The sequence below is a fragment of the Coturnix japonica genome, chromosome 1 (genome assembly GCF_054131305.1).
Source record: "Coturnix japonica strain WE chromosome 1, WE-NBRP24, whole genome shotgun sequence".
Lineage (NCBI taxonomy): Eukaryota > Metazoa > Chordata > Aves > Galliformes > Phasianidae > Coturnix > Coturnix japonica.
In genome coordinates, this window is record NC_140663.1 from 13,938,593 (window position 1) to 13,954,030 (window position 15,438).

General features: G+C 41.5%; 1 protein-coding gene across 8 annotated transcripts in view; it reads left to right on the forward strand.

Annotated features, from left to right (window-relative positions):
• Positions 1 to 15,438, forward strand: part of GRAMD4 (GRAM domain containing 4) — a 67,061-nt gene that overhangs the window by 28,866 nt on the left and 22,757 nt on the right. For all 8 annotated transcript variants that reach the window (XR_014933821.1, XR_014933824.1, XM_015851883.3 and 5 more), the window contains exons 3-4: positions 1,468 to 1,588; positions 11,232 to 11,352. Coding sequence is in view for 6 of the 8 variants with exons in the window: in XM_015851883.3 (XP_015707369.2) it covers positions 1,468 to 1,588; positions 11,232 to 11,352 (242 nt within the window). In the remaining 2 variants the exon portion in view is untranslated. The remainder of the gene's footprint in view (positions 1 to 1,467; positions 1,589 to 11,231; positions 11,353 to 15,438) is intronic.

Below are 15,438 nucleotides of genomic sequence, written 5' to 3' on the forward strand. Positions count from 1 at the left end.
TTCTCTCCAGGCTGAAGTAGTGTCAGGTGGCCTGTAGTGCTGCACCTCACTGGCTGGATGGGAGATATGGTACCTGTGCAGCAGGATGCTGTGTGCATCTCTCCATAGCAGTATGGCTGTGGGCTCTGCCTGCTCTGTGATGCTGCTGGGATGCTCATGCTCCAGCTGGGAGCAGCACAGTGCCGACAACTTCTCACTATCAGGGCTGACAGCTTGCATGGTTGTGGGCGTCACTGTGGCACTTTGGGGACTGGAAATAGCATCCTTGCTTGGCACCATATGAAACAAATCCAGGTGGGAAGCTGGTGCCAGGAAGGCATCCTGCAGTAAATGTCCACTGCTTCTTCATTTAACTTCATAGACAGTTCTGAGATTTAAACTGTATCTGTTCAGCTTGAGCAAGAAAACAGATGTTTAATAGGTATTTCCACACTGCTTTATTTAATCATTCCCACCAGTAAAAGTGCTTTGCAGCCTGTGATCTTTGTACATCCTTTCCTAAGACGTAGCAAATGTATTTTAATTAACTCTCTTGTAAATCAGCTGAGTTGATGTAAGTATGTAATTAAACTGTCACAGTTGTATGTATGTAGCTGACTTCTGAAAGCAGTAGAGCTCCCGTATGTTTTCAGAGGTAAACAAGGGTTGGAGAAGCATTTAAGATGGATCTTTCTTTGTCTGAAGGTCATTTTCAAGATGTAGGCTTCTGTAATACACTTCAGTTCGGGCTCCTGTAAACCTCATTGGCAGCCTTCATGTAAGCAGCAGGCAGTGCATGCCAGGGCCTTAGCCATCATTGCTGAGGAGGTGCCCTCACACATTCCTTTCCCTGCTTTCTGAAAATGCTCACTTCACTCGAAATGGGCAGAATCACCTGCTTTCTGCTGTGTAGGCTCACTTTTTTTCTCTGCTCACTTTCTGGAGGTGGCAGTTGTCACTGCTGTTCTTAACTGATGACATTGCTCTTTAATTCCTGTCTCCAGCAGTATTTCCCATGCTGGGGGTGACAGCAATAAATCAGCCTCCTGAATCCCCTCACCTGGTCCTCCATGATGCTCTTTCAGAGTAAATATCTAGAATAATTTTTCTTCCACTAGCTTTTCAATTGAACGTGTAAAGTATGTCACATCGTTCCTTAACAGGGCAGGGGAGATAGACAATATAACTATGTTTTTCAGATCATTAGAAGAAAGAGTAAACGATGACACAGCATAGATGATAAGGGGGCAGGAAAACCTTGAGGTTTGCATCATTCAGATTCACATAGGAGAGATGCTGCGCATTGGATTAGTTTTCACTCATTCATTTTTGGCTATTTAATGCAGATTAAGAGATACGCAGAGTTGTTGATACTTGTATGTTTCTCCCATGGTTGTCTGTTTACTGCACCAGATGTAAGTTGATATATTTAAATGACCAAAACCAAACGTACCTCTGAGCTGTCAGTGTGTTCTGACTTTCTTACAGGCTGGTCCAGGGACCATCATCATGGCTTCAGGAGTCCAGGACTTTAACAGAACAGAGTCTGACAGACTGAATGAAATCAAAGGTCACCTGGAAATAGCCTTACTGGAAAAACACTTCTTGCGTAAGTATAAAATGAATACTCTGTGGAAAGGAATGGCTTAGGCCTGCTAGAAAAAAGACATGATGCAAAAGATGGCATCAGAATTCTAAGAGATTCTGTTCAATAACTAGATTGAAGTCTTAAAATAATTTAATACTCATGTTTACCTTCAGCATGTCCTCGAGGACTTGAAATTAATTCTAGGTGACTCGTTTTTCTTTTGGCAATATTTCTTTGATGTTTTATTCCCATGCCAAATGGGAGGTATGATGAAGAAACTGGACAAAAATGTATCGTTAGCTGATATCAGCTTCCACCGATACCCTGGAAGAGGTATCATGATTGATCTATCGAGCAAAAGCTGGTTGTAATTTATTTGAATTCTCACTCATCTGTGCAGTACTGAAGTTACCTCATACTTCTTATACCCCTGGAGTTGTATTGCTTAAGCTACTGTTATCAGATTATCTTTGAACCAGATGGGACTTTTTGTGATTTCCTAATGTAATGTGGTGTGTAAGAGAAAGCAGGCCTTCCCAGAACTCATTTCTGGCTTGAACTATGACATATATCTTGCTATAAAAACATTGTATGGTTGCCAAACACTTCCACTGCTGGTGAATCCATTTGCAGCCTTTAGTGTGTAGTTACAAGAGCTAAAAAATGTGTAGGGCGCACATTTTTGCAAATATTTTTTACTTTCAGGCTTATGCTGTAGTCTGAAAGTTTTCGTAAACCACTTCTTAAAGTGGTTGCACTTTAGCACTTGTAATTGAATCCTTTCGTTTTGCATATTGATCACAAGCCTCAAAGCTGAAAGATAAGGAATATAATTGAGAATACATTTCGAAGTTCAGGCAACAGGAGTGGTTCTGGTGGGTTGGTCAGTCTCACTCCAGCCTTTCTGCTGGATCAAGAGCTCTTTCCTGAAGCCTTGGCTTTGCTTTAGCCTCAGTCATTCTTATCCTATTGAGTTTTTTGCAACTCTGTACAGCAAAACAAAAGAACGAGTGATAAACTGGTAAAGGAATAAGCACAGGAAAAACTCACTCCTCACTCCCACTCTACCCCCTTCAAAATTTGGGCTGAAATATAGAACTGTGTTTGCCAGCTGGAATGAAGTAGGAGTTGACTTTTTTGAGTGTGATTCCTGTATTTTTTTATTAATTCTCTTCCTTATTTCTTTGAGATTAATGAGTTGGAGGGTAGTACATTGTTAGGTGTACTCCCCACTGTATAGTATGTGGATGCACAGCTACAGGTCACTTTATGCTTGTAAGTGTGTAGCTCAGTGAGTAGCAGATTGCTGATCTTTCCTAAATTACAGTCGGTTGTTAGTAGGCATAAGTAAAAAGTGCAGTTTGGCTCAGTAATATTTTCAGTAAAACACATCTACACGTGACCAGAGTTTCTAAAAGCTGGAAAGGAAGTCCAGAGCAAATATTTACCTAACGCACACACAGAATAACATAGTTGTCTAAAGGGAGAATATCTTCATCTGTGGTGCCAAATGAATTTCTTCCTTCCTTTCTAAAGAGAGAATCGAAGAATCCAAGGAGGTGAAGGTGGAGAGGCATTGCTTAGCATCTTCCATAGCTATAAATGCAAATAAAGTGTGACTGGGAATGTGAGGATTTTAAGCTTCACGCTGACAGGAGTCTTCCTGTCACTCACCAGGAGGAATGGATCACAGATAATGACATCTTAAGCATGGGAGGGATCATCTGACTCTTCCAGCCAAAAGGGCTGAAGTTGCTTTTCCTGTCTGTGCAGGAATGTTCTTAATCTGCGTAATCTAATGGGTCCTTCCGAGCCTCATTATAGGAGTGATGACAGCACACGTTTTGGGTACGAGACTGCAGCACTGGAGTGGGTGATTCAGTGATTTGTTCCTGCAGAACAATATTTGAATGTCTGCTGAATGAAATGTGCGAAGAGCTTCGTCTGCTGGAAACACCAAATAGAAGTGGTTGAACAAAAGAATTCTTTTGGAGCTGTTGCTATTATAGATTTGTAGAGGGCCACGCATTACTACGATCTAGTTTGTGTGCTCTCCAGCACTATGCTGCTGCTAGATGAGGGTTTGGGTTTGGAAGACAGAGACTGAGCTGGGGTGGCTAGACTAATATAATATGGTTGGCAGGGTCTGTAGTATTTGCTCTTTTAGATCATGCTTAGTACAGATGAACAAACCATTGAACGATGCTATAACAGCTAACTTTCAGTGCTTCCATTTCACACTTTCTATATCTAAATGATAAATGAAACCTAATTTGCTACTATTGCATTTGGAAGATGAAAGGATAGGCAATATCCTTCTGGATTTTTACCTCACTGAGGGCTTTTTTCCCCTGTGTTTGTGCATGACTGCAGAGGGCAGTTCTGCGGCTGATATTAGTTTATACCAGCACTCTGTGCTACAGGCATGCTTTGTGGGCTGGCACGCATCTTATTGCACACGTGAAGCATTAGCTAATTCTCACCGAAGGATGTTGAAACCTGCTGTAATACTAATTTTAGCAACTCAAGGAAGAGGAGATGATGGCAGCAGCAGCTGGGAGTAAACAAACCAGGTGACTTTGAGAAGAGTCACCTGGTGACGTGAACTGAAGGCACTCGGCATGAGACTGAAATGCTTTGGGAGGAAATAAGGTCCTTCCCCACAAGGATTTTTGCATCCTGCTCTGAAGGCCTGTTCTGTATGGAAATGCCAACAGCTCCTATCACAGCCACAGGAATTGTATGCAGCAAACTGACTGTGAGGCTGTGTTGGAATCCCTTTGTCACAGTACCCTTGGTGTAACTGTTCCTGATAGGAAGGTCAAATACCTGCTGCAGCAGCAAAGCTGGAGAACAGCAGAGGAACGGCTTCAGTGCAAGTTTTGCTTTCTTACTGACTCAGCAGCCTACAGTCACCTTCGGTTCAGAAATTCTAGAGTAGAACTGGGAGTTGATAAAGCAGCCCGCCTTCTTAAAGTGTGCTGATGCTTTGTAGTGCCTCTGCACCTTCACCTCAGCCTTGTTTTTTCCTCAACTTAATATCCTGAACTCCCAGAGGCTGACAGGGGTGTTTCTGGGAGATCAGTACATGTCCAGTGCTTTATCTAGCTGGTGGAGGATGGGTTGTACTCTTGCTCTCTCTCAGCTTGGCTCTGAGATCCCAGGTTTGCCAAGACCAGAGAAGGAAAGGCTGCACTCACAGCGCAGCACCAGCAGCAGGATGGAGTCCTGGGCTAGTCCTGTTCTGTGGCTACCTTGTGCAGCCTGCTCTGGATATTGCCCAATACTTGTTGACAGCGGTTATGAGAAGGTGCCAGAAGCCTGGGGGGCTCAAACCAGGAGGATCCCATGCTCCTCTGATGCCTTCTGTGGGGGCAATTTATCTCAGTGCAGCACTGTGCTGACAAAGATAGATTGTTTCTGGTTCTGAAACTTGCTCCTTCGCTGCCTCAGCTGCTGCCTACGCGTTGTGTTATGTAGATGCAGCATGCTCTTCCTCCTGCTTTCTTTTTGTATTTTTGGCTGCCCGGCTTGGCTTCATGTATTGTGAGGCTGGAAGTGGCTGAAACCTCGAGTGGGGTGGTGTGGACGCCACACAGTTTGCCTCTGTTGTATAACCAGGCTGGAGATTTTAGGAGCTCTGTGTAGAACTTGCCCTTCCCTGCTCGGTTCAATAACGCAGAAGTCTTGGAGAGTCTGCAGCTATTCCTGAGCCAGGCGTTGAAATGTTTATAGCCTGTTTCATTTCTTCTGCCAAAAACACGGAGTGAAAACACTTCCTGCACTAACGACAACATTTTTCACAGCTCTCTTCATTTTGGATGGATCTGCGACTCTTCTGGCGTTTTTATTCTCTGAAATTTCTGAGAATTCACAGAGCAGTAGTTCTCATGACTTTTAAGCTGACAAAAGTGTATCTAACAATAGAGAACCTCACAGCGGGTGTTTCAGGAGTGGAATCTATCTCAGTGAGCTGTTGATTTTTAAGGTAATTGGCATGTTTTCAGGAAGCTTTTTAAATTAAAACCCATCGCAAAAGTGAAATGCTCCTGTCTTTTCTGTGTTTATTATAACATAATAAAGCTCAATTGTAAAAGCTGCATGTAAATGTAAGGTAACTAATTAAACATTAGCATAATTATTCTGTTCCAACTGTAGACATCTCAGTTCTTTCTAACATCACGTGGTCCAACTGGGATGCAACAGGAGTGGTGAGAGAGGAGACCACACCACTTTGCATAGATTTTATTGAGTAAGATATGCTTTTAAAATTAGGCTTCCTCATCACGTAAGACAGAAGAACACTTCACACATAACACAAAACTCTGCTATTGAGATGAAGAATACCACACCACTGAGCAGCTGGATGAAAGGTCAGTCTCAGCCTTCACTGCTGCTGCTTCTGGATCAGCTCTGTCTTCTATCAGTGCAGAGGAAGTCTGAGCCTCTCTCTGTAGGTGTATGCTAAGAGACTCAGAAATTGGTTCCCCAAAGCTATGTCTATTGAAGATAATGGAGCAGGAGCTTTGCCTTAAAAAAAAAACAGCAAACCAAAACAAAAACACACTCAAAAAACAGTAAATGAAGGTAAATGGAGGTATAACATAACAGTGAAGAAAGGAGAAGAAGGGAAAAAAGAGCAAAAGGAGAAAGGGGGTTTGTTTAAATGCCAAATTTGAGATAGTTTGGCTTAAAGCGAGCTGGCTTAGCTGTTTCTGAAAGTGACAGCTCCCTTCAGTTTGATGTGTGCAGGTAAGCTGGACTGAGCTGCAGAAAGCTTATGGTGAAAATGTGCTTGTGTTTTATTCTTTCTTTTTAAATATTTAACTGTTTCATTTCTCCGTTCTTAACAAAGTGCTCATATAGAATGTAGGAAGAAGGAGGAAAAGATGTGCGCTAGATAAACATAGTTCATTTTTAATGTATCCTGTCTACCTCTCTGGCTTCATGAAACAGCTGTATTCCCATTAGAAAATCTTTTCCCCCCTCGTTCTGCATGAGAGATTCTTTCAAGCAAGCAGGAGGCCTGACCGCAAAGGAGAACTGTTGAATTAACAAAGCAAGGCATTTGCAAATGGAATAAAATGAAAAGCTCTTCCTTCCATCTTCCAGCTTTGCCGACTTTTTCCCTCCGTCTCATCTCATTAGCATTCAAGTGTCTTACTTCTTGTCCTCATGCGTAGTCTGGTTGGATTTAAAAAAGAGTGTTTTTATTATTATTTTCTTCACCGTATCACAGACAATGTAGTTGAGCAAAGATCAGCTAAAGATAAAACAGTGCAGGGTAAGTTTTGTAGGACAACATGAAAACAGGTTCTTGAGGCAAGAGGAATGAGAGTTCTGTAAGAGTAGCTAAATGCGTGGAGAATGCATTTTTGATACTTGTGCAGTAGTATCATAGTCATAGAATGGTCTGTGTTGAAATGGACCACAATGATGTTTCAACACACTGTAGTTGCGATGTATTGGAAGTAGGTAGGTTGCTCCAAAAGTAATACATCCTATTTATTTCCATGAAGATTACAACAGCTCCAAAGAGCACAATGGCACTATTTGATAGAACAAATTCTCAGCTACAAAGCACTGTTTTTCAACATCATCACCACCATTAGCTGTGAACTCTTCCCAGTATGAACAAAAGCCTGCAGGCCGTGCTTGTAAAAATCTGCACCAACTTGAAAGCTCATAAATTTAAAAGGTGACTTAAAGAAGAAAGGACAGTTAATAAAGTGAAGCTGCTGGAACAGTGTGTTAGTCCAGCCCTCAAATGGTGGAGCACTCCCATGTCTTTCACTGTGCTATTTTCTGCTGGAGTTTGGGATAAAGAATAAAAGCAGTTCAATGTCTATGACAGTAAAAATATATGTATTTTCAGATTATTAACATTTTGTCTGCAATGTACAACTGGCTTGACTGGGACACACTTAAAACACTGGCTGTCTGTAGGAACTGGGAGTCGGGCAAAGGCAGAAGGTCCATATGTTGGAGGTAGCTTCTAGCACTGGCACTGAGATCCAGTTTGGTGGTTGAGATTTAGTATGTTCATTACCTGTTAGACAATGTGCTTGAACTCTAGTAATTGTTCAAAGGGTTAAAGGGAGATTTGCCATAATTAACATAGACGTAGCAGAGTTATTTCTGTCTTATTAAGCACTGGTGTTTCCCCGTGTAAATGTGACAGGATACATCCAATGGTATTTGGCACTGCTGCTATTTTAACTGTGTCTCATTTGATTTAACGCTGAGCAGTTTACAGTATTCTCTCCAGGCTCTGCTCTCGAAGCAATTTTTTCTCTCTTTGTCTCACAGGGAGATGTTGCTGCATACCTGTAGGCCTCCAAAGGAAAGCTATTATGTAAAATAGCTACTGGGAGTCTCCCTAATCCACCTCCAATCCCCTTATTAAAGGAAACATCCGCTTTACTGCACATGCAGTATTGAATTAGAAAGCCAACTTACTGCGTAATGCCTTCCCAGCCTAACATAGCATCTTCCTTTCCCAAGTATTGCTTGGTTTTGTTTGGTCTCTCTGAACTAGATAACTGACTATTTATGAGGTTTTTAGCAAAATGTTACTTGTGATATACTTATGTATTCTGAGGGGGAAAATGAATTTTTTCAGTAGCTACTGGGGCTGATGGCATAGTGGGGAATGATAGCTGCATTGCAATGAAATGTTGGGTAGCTTGTCTTTGAGCGATTGGGTGAGAGCAACTAAACTTCTGGAAATGTTAAATCTTTAAATTTAGGCGACTGAGTCCTTGGAGTGCAGACTTCTAAAGCTCATTATTAAAAGTGCAGCAGCATCCAGAAAGTTCACTTGGAGAGTCTTTAAAGCATTTTTGTGGGGTTGCACCTCCGTGTCTAGTTGAGCCATGCCCTCAATCTCTTGTAATGTCGTACGCAGCAGGAGACATGGAGCTGTGACTGACGTGCCTGGAAGGGAAATGGATTAATCTTAGACCTGAAGCACGGCCTTCTTTGTGTGTACCCCTTTGGGGTGGTGGGGGAGGGAGGGCACAGAGCTTTTGGCTGTCTGAGAACAAGCTCCAAGGAGTGCACTTCTCTCATCACCATGGAGAATACACGTCTCTAAAACTCAGTGAGTGGATGTGATGTTATCTTGTGGGTTGTCCTCTAGAATTTGTGGGTTCTGGTCTTTATGGCCAATTTGGTTGCTCTGCAGGAGGACAACCTGGGGCTTGAGAATTTCAGTTCAGTTCAGCCAAACTGTAGATTATTTCAGGGCAGAGAGCAAGGAAGAACAGTTCTTTTTTTTCCTTTTCTCTATCCTTTGTGGTTTCTGTTGCTTAGCAAACTCGGAGTATTTAACTAACCAGACATGGAGATTTTACAACACCAGACCCACGCTGCTGCCAAAGTACCAACAAATGCTGCTTTAAAGAGTGGCCAGAGCTGAGGTGGGTTTAAATTGCAGAGTTGCATACTTGAAATTTAGAGAATGCTATAAAGTGAAGCTGATCTGATGCTGTTGTTTTTTGCCTTGTTTTATAGGAGTTCTGTCTTGTTCATTGTGCACCCTTTAACTCTGCCTCCTTTGCATAAGATAATTCTGTATCTGGCTCTTCTTGTCCTCCTAATGTTCAAGTTTCTGAGTTTTGTTTTGTTTTTAATAGGATGAGATGCAATCAGTACAGCAAGGATTATAAAAGCTGGAAGATCTGTGTAGGCTTTCAAGAGCACTGAGGTTAATTTACACTACTTGTGGTTTTCTTATGTACGCAGAATGCTTATTCACTTCCTCTTTTTTTTTTTTTTTAGTTTTATTTTTCAAATACCTAACAGGGAATTTTTTTCCCTTTAATGGTCTTGAGAGATTAGCATCCCCTCTGGAATGTTCTGTAATATTGCACAAGCTCCAGTGTATGGGAATTACAAGAACTGCTTCCGTTCATCTGAGTGCATGCTCTCGTTATGCAGCAAGGCAAGCTCTAGAAAGTGTAGGAAAGGCTAATTGCAAGCACGGTTTTCTTGCTGTAATTAAAATTGCTTGTAGACATGTAATTAGAAACAGCTCTGTTTAAATGTGTGCCCTTATGCCTGTATCTTTCCCTTTATTTACAGGGGAAACAATCCCTGCTGCAACAGCAAGAGTTTTCCTCCTGTATCATATCACAGCATACTATAGTTTTCAGAATAAATTTGGAGGGTTTTTTTTGCTAGAGGATAAGTTGACTTCTCTGCTCCACGTCTTCTTTCTGGGGCTGTTAACAAAGCATCAGTGGTGAGATGACAGCACACTCCTTCTGTCTGCTGGAATACAACCTGTAGCCTCCCGGTGGAACACATCGCATTGTGCTGTTTTCTCACTTCATCTTTTTCTCTCCAAATTCTATGCTCTAAACCTCTTAGTGTGGCAGGAATACGGATAATCTACCACCATCTAGCTGGCACAGCAGATAAAATGATGGGAGATTCTGCAGCAGCCCCTTGTGCAGTGGGGGGAGAGGATTTATCAGATCTTCTGAATGCTTACAGCTCCGACCTCCTGTGGGCACATGCTGATTGAAGTGACAAAGTTCAGATAACAAAATTTGACCACAAATTTACAAGACTGTATAAAAAGAAACAGAAGAGGATGCTGTAGGGTAGAACATAATCTGTGACTCGTGTAAAACTGTAAAGCTTGAACCCCTCTGTCTATGGTGATAGTAGAATTAGCAAGTATTTCTGTTCGGGTTTGCTGTAAGCTTGAAATACACCTGCTGTTCTATTTACTGCCAAGGCTGAGCTAAAAAACTCAGCAGCCCAGAGAACAAAAACCAGAGTAATTCTGTCATTAAAAAAAGGAAAGAACAAAAGAGATTCCCAGTCTTCTTTTTGTCACGTCTCTTGAGTGCTATTTTGGCAAAGCAGTTGGTGACAGCAAGTCTGTTGTAGCTCTAGACTAAAATAAGATCATCACAACAATACTGTCAGTGACAAAAAGCAAAGCTAATTAGCCACAAAAAAGCCTTATGCATAGTTGATAGTTCATGAAAAAGAATATGTATAATTGTGTATATATAGGTGTATTTATACATGCATACATGCATAATTTCTTGGAATTTAGTCAGGCACACTGTAACCTTGGAAAAAGTAGAAATCTGAGCTCAATTACCCATCCCATAACCTGTTCTTAAAACTGTGATGTACTCAAGTCTGTAATGCATCCACCTGACTTGAATAAAAATATTGATGTGCCAGGAGTTGACAGAGCATTGTATGGTGTTGGAGAACGTTATGAGTAGGTGTATGTTTTTTCCTACCCATACACATGGGAGGAAAAAGAGGAACAGGTTTTTGGTTTTTTTACATTTGATGAGCAACAGATAGCCTTTCCTGCTGGTCTTTGGGGAATAAGGATATGTCAAGCTGCATTTAGCTAAAGGTATCTTGTACCAAAGGATGTATCTGTAAAAGAGAACTTTGAAGTCATTTTTCTACTTGCTTTAACAGTCTGAACTGAATGTTTTGTACATGGTTTACTTGTGCACTTTTTGTGAAGCTATTCCAGATCTTGATTATTTGTTTTTTTTATGGTGAACATATTTGCTGTAGCCCAAATGGAAACAAGAAAACAGCAACAAAACCCCATCTTATTTGCCATATTCAGGTTTTATTGTTCTTCAGGATAACTGAATCTTTTTCTTCTACTTAACAGAGGAGGAACTCAGGAAGCTGAGAGAAGAAACGAATGCTGAAACATTAAGGCAAGAGCTAGAAAAGGAACGACAGAGGAGGCTAGAACTAGAACAAAAAGTCAATGAAGTACTTAAAGCAAGGTAAGAGAAATGTCTTCACTGTATCGCTAAAAGCCACTTGAGGTCTCTGAATGAGGAGTTTTGGTGAAAACATCAATTACCAGCCTAGACTCTCTTAGATGAGTAATTCACAGAGAGAGAAGCTGTGTTTTCCTGTAAAAGTACATCAGGAAGCTGAGAGAAGAAACAAAGGCTGAAACATTAAGGCAAGGGCTTTAAAGAGGAACGGCAGAGACACTGAAAGCAAAAACATAAAGTCAAAGAATTACTTAAAGAAAGGTAAGAGAAATGTCTTTGCTGTATAGCTGAAAGCCACTTGAGGTTTCAGATTCAATGAATGAAGAGTTTGGGTGAAAATATCCTTTTCCAGCTTAGACTCTTAAAATAAATGAGTGGTTCACAGAGAGAGAAGACGTGCTTTCCTATAAAAGTACATCTTGTACAGAGAAGTACTCCCATTTTACTTGACCATACATGCTATCATAGCAACAGAGATGTCCTGACAGTTGTCTGGTTGGAATGTTCTTCCTATCACCATCTCTGGGGTCTGACCTACCTGGAGCTATCAGTGTACATTGTGTGCTGCTGAATGCCACAGCCTGTGCTGTGCTGTTCAATATGTGTTGCCTTTTCAAACACTGTCATCTCCTGACTGCCCAGTCAATGCTGCTACTCTTCAGGTGAGTGTGAGGACGTCCCAGTGCCATACCACAGTCCTTAATGTGTGGGAGTGGCTGAAATTTGAGCCTTCCTTGCCACTGCAGTGACAAGTGGGTATGTCCCTCCCCATGCTCTTAAATTTGTTCATCTTTGAAGACATTTTTCCTGATGCTACATCGCATTTGATGTTGTCTCTTCTTAGTCTGCCATTCTGTATGGAGACTTTAAATCTTAGAACTATAGCAGCTGCTTGGTGACCTTGTTGGTCTAACCCACTTGCCTACATTATTTTCCTCAGCATAGCCAAGGTTACTTGGCTGAATAGTTGGAGCTGTGGCTCAGCATCAACTACTGTCATCACTGAATAGTGCAAGCTGAGTTGGTAATTGTGCTCAGTAAACACTGCCAGCTATTTAGAGGTTACAAGCAAGAACAAACTGGCAAAACTTTTTGCCCTGGATACCAGATGTCCAATGCTATACAAACTTCACCTGCTACTTGATGCAGTACTTACCTGAGCATAAAAATGCTTTTATGGTTAGGCCAGCTGCCTATATACCCGGTATTCTGTTGCAGGGGGATGGGAGATGTTTATGGAGAACATGTGAGACTAGTTGCTTTCAGTGATCTACCTCCCTCTGTAGTATCCAGTCCCCATTTGCAGGCTTGCTATCAATGCATTTATTTATTCCTCCCTTTAAAATGCCAGTGCTATCTACCACTGGAAGCTATGGAAGTAGTTCAGAAGTTCAGTGTTAAATAAAAAGAAGCACTTGTGGGGGTTTGTTTGTTTCTTTAATACATTTCCTAGTGCCTATACTATTCCACTTTTTTTCACCTCCTGTGCTGTTTGGCTTTGCTGCATGCACATGTAACTTCCATTTAGTCTCTGGACTGAAAATTCATTGTTTGAGTGAACTGCTGGGGACGGTGGAAGAGGAGCAAACTTGGACCTGTCCCCAAGATGAGAATATCTGTTTGCTCTATAACAGCATTACAAAGTGTGAACGTTAGTAGGTAAAACTGATGCTTCAGGGCACCTTTTTGTCTCTCTTGTGCTACCTGTTGTGGTTCAAGCAGGCAGCACCACACAGTTATTTGCTCACTCCTCTGTTTCCCAGTGGAATGGGGGAGAGAATTAAAAAAAAACACAAAGGAGAACTTGTGGGTTGAGATAAAACTATTTACTGAGATAGAGAAAAGGAAAACATTTGAAAATACGTATCGCTATAGGCAAAGTGTTGACACAATCAAGCATATAATAGGTTAAATATCTATCTGCTAGCAACTTAATTTTATTAAGTGAATTTGCCTTGGAAAGTCGCTACTTGTACATATATCAACAAAACCATATTGGCCCAAGTCTCAGTTGAGTTTTCATGTCATCTTCAAGTAGAGATACTTATAAAAATGTTTGTACGTATCCTCTTTGCTCACAGAATGAACTACTAATGAAAAACAAACCAAGCTGTATTGTAAGGAGAAAGAAATTACTTTAGCTATTCCAGTATTCAGAATTATATGTGAAGCAGATCAGTGCATGCAGCTGTATAAATACATGCAAAGCGGTCAACAAGGAGAGAACAGTGAATTAATGACGTATTTTTTATGTGTAGAACATGGGCTTATTTCATCAAATTCTTTGTACGGAGGAATGGAAGAAGGGGATGTTTAGTTGGATTTGTTTGTTGCAATGTTCATTGTGTGTCTGGGCGTTCAGAAAGAGGCTCTCAGCTAAAGTTTTCCATAGACGCTTTGAGACAGCTCAGCATTTGGTGCAACAGCTGAAGCCAGTAACATTTTAGTAGTGGAACAATGAATAAATAATCTGGAATAGTCTGTGTGAGTAATGCTTGTTTAGTGTAAATTGTGGGCAGTTGTTGCCTTGTTTTACAGATCTGTCACACAATAAAAAATAAGAAGTATTGCAACAACACTTAGCAACAAGCTGTGTCGTATGTGAACCTTTTAGTACTAGCATTGTGAGCTATTTTTAAGAACAGACAGTGGTTCAGCATAAACCACCATTTCTTCTGTACTGTGCATTTTTATTGACTAACTGGCTCCTGGATGAATGGCATCATCTTCCATACATGCATTGTTTGGGGCTTAGTTGGCTTTGTCCCTTGAGAAGATGCTTTGGATGACTGTGAAGACTGTTGTGAAGGCTGAAGACCACATCAAAAGTTTGGCAGTGGTACTGCAGTGGGATTGCTAACTAATGCAACTTGCTGAACTGTCTGTCTTACTGTGTTTAACTTAACACATTCAGTTCAACTCACAGCTGTAGTCAAGGCTGAAGATGCACAAAAGCAAAATACTTAGATAAGATAAATGACCAGCAGTTCAGCATCAAGGTTCTCTAAACACTTGGGTCATATGGCTACAAAAATAACAGTTTGGCACTATTCTGTGTGTTTCTGTGGGGCAGAATTGAGTGAAAGCCTCACCAATGTGTGCTTATCATTTTTGAACACTGCACATGTACTAGTCATGAACAGCTCTAACATCCATGCTTCCCTGCAAAGTGTATATAAAAGAAATCCCACACTTGCACTCATCTTTCCTTAGCTGTAGTTCGTTATTTCCTGTTTTAATCAGCCTTCGCTTCTAAGTGGGTTCAGTCTGTAGTTGTATAAACATGCCCTTCCCTCAGGAGGGTGGCCCGTTAGCCTTATTGACCGTAGCTTTTTGCTGGGTGGAAAGCATGCTTGCACGGGCATTAACACAGCTTGTTTTCTTCAGTACAGGCAGCAGTTAGGAAGCCTGCATCAAAACACAACCTTCTGTGTTGTTTCAGGGGTGGTTCATATTTTCCAGCCTTCTAATTGGTCTCTGGCATGAGCAGAGGTTTAGAAACTGTGGGGAAGATGATTCCTGCCCATCAGGGGTCTTGCTGTAGTGGGTTGGGCTTCCCAATGGGTATACAAGCCTAAAGAATGAATGTTGAGCTTCCTGAACCAAATCTGTCTGAGGTGGTTAATTATAACCTGATTCACAGGTGCAGTAATGAGTTGTCATTAACCTGGTGATTCATAAAGGTCATGTTCTTCATGGGGAAAGAGTTAGTGGCAGATGGCAAGTAAGACAGTGCCAAAAAATGAACAAATGGAAAAACCACCCGGAATGGCCAGAGCCAGACTCTGGTGTGCTACTGAGGAAGCCTGTAAGCCTGGCATTCCAGACTGTTGCTGGATGAGATCTTCCTTGATTTTTTTCCAAGTAACATAGAGAGTAATGACGCTGAGCTGCTTCTGAAAATAGATCCCAGCACGTCAAAGGAAGACCCAGCCTGAGGGCTCTGGTGGTTGTCGTTGGTGGAATCCTGTCTCCATTCTATCACCAGAGCTGTTCAGGTTTGACATCCCCCCAGGATGCTGTTCAAGCAATGGGAACCTGCCTGTGAATGACTGTGGCCTTCCTACCAAAATGAGTTTTCAGGGAAAC